Source organism: Mycetomoellerius zeteki, unplaced genomic scaffold (genome assembly GCF_001594055.1).
Source record: "Mycetomoellerius zeteki isolate Tzet28-1 unplaced genomic scaffold, Tzet1.0 scaffold429, whole genome shotgun sequence".
NCBI lineage: Eukaryota > Metazoa > Arthropoda > Insecta > Hymenoptera > Formicidae > Mycetomoellerius > Mycetomoellerius zeteki.
This window is the reverse complement of record NW_017257423.1, coordinates 14,375-20,979: the sequence shown is the minus strand read 5'-3', so window position 1 is coordinate 20,979 and position 6,605 is coordinate 14,375. Positions and strand designations below refer to the sequence as shown.

Here is a 6,605-nt window from a genome sequence, read left to right as displayed (position 1 = left end):
GTTGCATGAAATTAAAGAAGAGGTTATGTAGCGCAATATATTTTCTTCTTATAAATTTTATAGCGGTATGACTGAGAACAGAAATCGTCTTGATTTTTAATTCTGTTCCTAGCACTCATTTATTCATATATTATTTAATTTTCCGTAACTAAATTTGTGTAATTTATGAGAAGTGAATATTGTGCGCTATATAGATCCTTCTTTAATTTCATATGACTTGAACCATTCTTCTCGCTTTCTCGATATAAACCATGCTTCGTATACGTTCCGATATTCATGCGATAGACCGATCTTCATGCCTTATGCGAAATAGACCATTTTCATTCATTTCTTGACATAGACTTTCTTCATGTTTTTTTTTCGATAGCACCGTCTACGGCTCAGGCGTCGATATATACATAGTGTTTTCTAGAAACGTTTTTCTGGAAATACATGCATTAATACATCTTACACCGCCGAAAATTGCGATAGACAATTAAAAAATAATGTTTTTGCAATAATCTTTATTACTTCACCTTGCAATTATTAAAATAAGACCAAGTACAGTTTTGTGATGTTGATTATACCTCCAATTGATCATACCACCAATTGATCATATACACGGAGAAAATTTTATATTTAACATTACTATAATGTAATAGAAGCAGTAAACCATGTAATTATAAGTTTAAATGCTACAGCCATTTTTTTAAAAACAATAATATAACGTATTTTACATTTTTTCATAGTAAAAATTTTTTATTACAAAATCAAAACTTGTTGAATAAAAGTTAGTATTGTAAAGATAATAAAAAATATATACCTAGCAAATTTTGTTTGCGTGCCATAGTAAAAATTAACTCTTTCCATGGCTTAAGCACTTGTTTAACAAAAATTACTTCATTTATGTGATAAAATTAATATTATCATAGTAAAAGTTATGTCGGAACATTGTTGTGAGGATCCATCTGAAAATATAAGACATAGTAAAATGTAATTTAAAATTGTATTGAAACTTAATATAAAATTTTCTCTGTGTATGTATAATATTTCCCCCATACTTACACCAGCAAATCGGTATAAAATTAAAATTTTTAAATGTGTATTTAAAATTTTTTATAATGAATAAAATTTGTTAAATATTAAAAAATTTAAATAATATACAAAATATAAATTCAAATACTAAGCTTTGTTAAAAGTAAAACAATTCTATTTTTAATATTTATGTATAATAATATAATATCGTATCTTTTTTATAAAGTTAAATAAAAATTCATTGACTTATCCAAATATAAACATTCTGTTTTCAATATACTTGTGTGGTGTTCTATGATAACCTCTTTAATATAAAAATATTGAAATTTATCAATAAGTTTAAATTAATAGAATGTTTTTTTTGTTACATGAAAATCTTCCCAAGTTTAAAAGTTATAATGATTATCTTTATCTTTATATAAAAACTTAATTAATTATTTACCATAAATCTATTTTTTCAATAATATGATATTTGAATGTGTATATATACAGAAATTATTAATGCCAAGTCATAATTTTTTAAATATATTTTCAACATATCTTAGTTAATTGAGCAGGTACTTATCGTACATCACATCAGTTTCACAAGAGAGAGTTATAATAAGTTGCATGCCTGCTATACAACTGAAATATACATAACAATACTCATTATTATTAGATATAACGTGGCGAAGTTTTCTTTCGATAAAGGATGTATACATACAAGTAAAACGAAAATATTTACGTTTATATGTCAGTAAAGACACATCTGTTTTAATAATTTAAAAAATTAATTAATTAACACAAAAATGGAAATAGTTTTGTAGCTCGAAGAATAAATTAAATGTAAATAAATTGTCAAGTGAACCTCCGCAGTTATTGTTGCATAAATTATGTATTTGTAAAGCGATAAGGTATAATTCGCAAACAATTATTGGAATTTACTTACCACCGAAGTTAACTGCAAACGTTCCGATTTTGATTGAGTTCGCCTCAGAGCAGAAATTAAATGTAAACTACGAATTTGGTAGTTTGTACATGATTTCCGCACTGACAACGAGGACTCAAATATTTTTCATATTGTTAAAAATGATAAATATATAATTGAGATGAATATAAAAATTAGTACCTTTAAATATAGTACCTTTAAAGATTATAATAACAAGCATAAAGAGAGGATCATAAAAAATTGTAGTGTACATCTTTGAAAATAATTTAATAGCTTATAATCTTGATTTTGATATTATCGTCGATTTTTTTATTAAACCTTTTCTTTAGAATATGATAATTTGTTCTATATAAAATATATATCTTTCATATTTCTTAACTTATGTTTCACACAATCATTTTTCACATAGTCATTGTTCGCAAGAGATTTAAATAAGCTATGGAAGTTTTAATTACCTAGAACAACAACATGCTGGTTTCTACACAATACAAAAACAATATATATTATACAAATTATATTAAAATTTGAAATTTTTAATCATATACTCGCATATAATTGAATGTATTGAATGGATGTTTTAAAGATAATGGATAATCCAATTCATATAAAATGATTATCATTTGCAATCAATGAAATATAAGGAGATGTAACTTATTAATTTTTTATTAACAAGATAAAGGAAAATACATCTGCATACTTACATCGCCAAAAGTTGCAATAGATAAATGGAACAACTTTCCTGCAGTGATCTTAATCACATTACTCGATCGAGCAATAACCAAAATGAGGTCACGTGCAGTCTTGTGATGTAGATTATACCAATCAGTCATGTATGCCACTTCCCCAACATATTTGCACTAATAAGTTGATATAAATATTGTTTAATATGTTGATATAAATTAACAATTATATTGTATAATATAAAATGTTAAAATTTGAAATTTTTATGAATAATGAAGAGAATCTGATAATTTGGATTTACACGATATTAAAGAAAAATATTCAATTTTGTTAAAAGCAAGGCAGTTTTATTGTAGAATTTTTTCTCTATCAATATAAAAATATTATATTTTACTCTTTTCTAAAAAGTATTGGCTGCATTTAAAAAACAAAGCAGCTCAATGAGCGCTCAGCGTGTCTTTATTATGATTAATTCCTACATTTAAATTCAGTGAAAAATTAAAACCAACGAACGCCCATGTTCAGAAGAACGTTCATTTTGCAACACTTTTCTGCGCGCGAAATATACGAGTGCATTAAAATCTACAGGAATAGTTATATCCCAGCAAAGAAAACTTCCAATACATGCAAAATACATATTCTGCTTAATGCGGTTATTGACTAATTAATAAATTTAAAATTAGTTATAAATATATGTCAAAATCTGACATTTCAGTATTTTTTAATTCTCAACATATTACCTGTTCTGTGATAATCTCTCCGATGTAGCAAAATATAAAAATATTGAAACCCATCGATAACCATACAATAAAGTAAGATGTTAGTTTTGCTGTATCGAGCGTTTCCCAAGCCTAAAAATTAAAATATAAACTTATCTATATCGTATAATTTATTGTTTTCAATATATATTTTCTGATAGAAAAGAACAGTTTGGTTTTTCATAAATAAATGACATTTATTTATGTCTAATAAGATTTTCATTTTCTTACAGTTCTAGCGTACCATAATAGTATAATATCCAAGTAGGCACATACTTATCGTGCATCCCATTAATTCCGCAAGAGAAACTTTATGCATAATACTTTCCACACGTGATATAAAACTGAAATGTATAAATGTAACACAGAAGAATTCATTTACAAATAAGTAATTATTTGCACATTGAAACGATGTTTTTCGTGAACACAATGATAACAGATTTTTTATCTCTCTCTCTCACTTAGAAAATAAAAATAAATTTATCTTAATTCTAAATAAAACGACAATATTCATTTTTAAATGACTGATTTAAATTATTTCAATAAATATAAAGAATTCGCTTATAAAGCTCTAAGATATGCATTTTCTAACAAGTATCAGCATGTAAAATACCTCAGTATTCTCAGATGATGTTCCACAATAACGGCCAGTTTTTTTTTAGCTGTATGATTTTTCTTCTCCTGATTCTGAACAAGTTCATGTAACCATATAGACAGCACATTCAGCTGACCACAAGCATGTATCGCGAGGACAGCAGCCAGACTACAAGCACCGACAGTAGAAGAACTCAGTATGAATGTTGACAGAAACTGCAGAACCAACGCGATTTCATTCACAGGGCTAAATCTTGTGTCGATGATCTTGCTATAAACCGGACAGGTCATGGGATACGTCGTAAAAGTTTCGTTGCCAACGATGATAGTTATAGTTTTCAATGCTCTTGTTAAACTGAACAGAATCGTACCGCCTTGCATGATTAATCCACAGATCATAGCGACGGAACGACCGAACTTGGCATGTTGTAGCATCAATTCACGTTCGTCTATTCTTTGTACAAGACTCCAATCTGTCTCCATGTGTCGTATTAGTTTGTGAATATCATCGCTGCGCTTTAACAGCACCCAATAATTTATCATGCCCATAAGCCTGTGAAGCAGTGGTCCAATTACGTTCAATCTTTGCTTAATGTTCACTTTTTCAAATAATACGTATAACAAACACGGTGCCGTTATGGTTGCTATTATACTTGAACAAATGAAAATGTGTAATAATATAAAGATTTTCCACACTGATCTCGCATTTTTTTGTGGCCACGCACCAATTGGCTTGAGAAACCATCGATTAAATTGTAAACTATAATTGTTATATTTTATCGATATCTTGTTTTCTAGCGCGTTTTTAGTATTTGACATGATCGCGACACGAAAGCGTACAGTACACTGCGATGGTTAGACAATTCATCGCCGGTATATGATGAAGCGCTTGCGCCGATCTTCAAAAGAGTTTGATGAACGTTATAACATTACAAAGTTACTTCGAGAGGGGCGTATATTCAATCGATATAATTATTCGTCGAGAGTTTCTATTGTCTAAAGTCTGAGAGAACATCGCATGTCATGAGGAGTATAAGGATAGATTCGTAGAAGTAACATTAGAAGTTCGTTATTTCATCAAATTTTCCTAGTTCGGTAATATATTTTAACTATATTTTTCTTATTAATTAACAGACTAAATCAATTAAATGGTGAAAAAAATTCGCGAAAAAAAGAATATTTTGAAATATAGAAAATATTATAAATGAGTATATGGAAATCAGAAAAATATAGGGGATAAAAAGTAGTATAATTTCGAACGTGAACAATTTTGCTTTTTATACTATTAAAAAAACATATAATTTCAATAAATATAAAAATTATTTCTGTATTTTAATATACAGAAATCAGGAGACACAGTATCTCGGCGCTAAGCCAAGCGCAACATTATAATAACAAGCGTGATAAATATCATTAAAAAATTATAGTGTACGTCTTCGAAATTAATGTAAATTAATTTATAATCTTGAGTTACTCATAATCTTGAGTTTTATATAATCAATTTTATTTATTACTAAACTTTATTTTCATGATATATTAATTTATCCTACAAGATATATATCTTGCATATTTCTTGTATATTAAAATACAGAAATAATTTTCATATTTATTGAAATTATATGTTTCTTTAATAGTATGAAAAGCAAAATTGTTCACGTTCGAAATTGTACTATTTTATCCTCTATTTTTCTGATTTCCATATACTGCAGATAGACAGTTCATTGTGTTAGAATATGAAGAAGAGCCTACGCCGAAAAGTTTGGTGAACAGCCTAACATTATAAACTTATTTTGAGAGAAGTGTACATTCAATCGATATAATTGTTTGTCGAGAATTTCTATTATCACATATCTGAGAGAACATCGCATGTCATAAGGAGTGTAAGGATAAATTGGTAGAAGTGATATTAAAAGTATTTTAACTTACAATTAGTAAATTTTTTTAGGTTTAATATATATTTCAGCTGTGTTCTTTTATTTATTAATAAGTTATGTAAATTAGATGAAAATTAGAACTTCTTAAAATATAGAAAATATTATAAACGAATATATGAATATCAGAACATTTTATTGCATACACTTTCAATAATAATTTGATGAACCATAATCCTGTGTATATTTAATTATAATTGATTTTATCAAATCTTGATTTAGAGGATATATTTTCTATATCTTGTTTTATATATATTTTCCAAATTTTTAAACCTTATGGTACGTTGTAATGTTCTCATGAAAGATTTAAATATACCTTGAAAGTTTTAATTACCTGTAATATTAGAATGTTTATTTTTATCTATAACATGTAAATATATTTATTTTAAAAATGATAAATGTTTTTAATACAATAGGTAACATAAAATTGATAATTTTTTAATGGGATTATTAAGATTTGTAATTGTAAAGAATTTGTAATTATAAAGAACATATATTATACATATTTATATATTTTTTTTGGCCTTTTTAATATTTATTGGATAAAATATATGCATTACTTACATCGCCAAAAGTTGCAATAAACAATTGAAATAATTTTCCTGCAGTTATTTTCATTACGTTACTTGATCGTGTAATTATTATTATAACGAGACCAAATGCAATTTTGTGATGTAGATTATATCAATCGGTCATATA

General features: G+C 26.7%; 1 protein-coding gene across 1 annotated transcript; it reads right to left on the bottom strand.

Annotated features, from left to right (window-relative positions):
* Positions 1–2,343: 2,343 nt before the first annotated feature.
* On the bottom strand, positions 2,344–4,794 carry LOC108726569 (odorant receptor 4-like). Its single transcript, XM_018454223.1, has 5 exons — positions 3,995–4,794; positions 3,626–3,725; positions 3,364–3,474; positions 2,644–2,799; positions 2,344–2,397 (listed from the first exon to the last, which is right to left on the bottom strand). The coding sequence occupies exons 1-5, from the start codon at positions 4,792–4,794 to the stop codon at positions 2,344–2,346; spliced, it is 1,221 nt and encodes a 406-aa protein (XP_018309725.1).
* Positions 4,795–6,605: the final 1,811 nt, after the last annotated feature.

Excerpts from the sequence above, each read along its gene's own strand:
- LOC108726569 (XM_018454223.1), bottom strand. The coding sequence starts at position 4,794 with ATGTCAAATACTAAAAACGCGCTAGAAAACAAGATATCGATAAAATAT. Across the intron at positions 3,475-3,625 it reads TTGGATATTATACTATTATG|GCTTGGGAAACGCTCGATAC; the intron begins GTACGCTAGAAC and ends TTTAATTTTTAG. Across the intron at positions 2,800-3,363 it reads GAGAGATTATCACAGAACAG|TGCAAATATGTTGGGGAAGT; the intron begins GTAATATGTTGA and ends TCAACTTATTAG.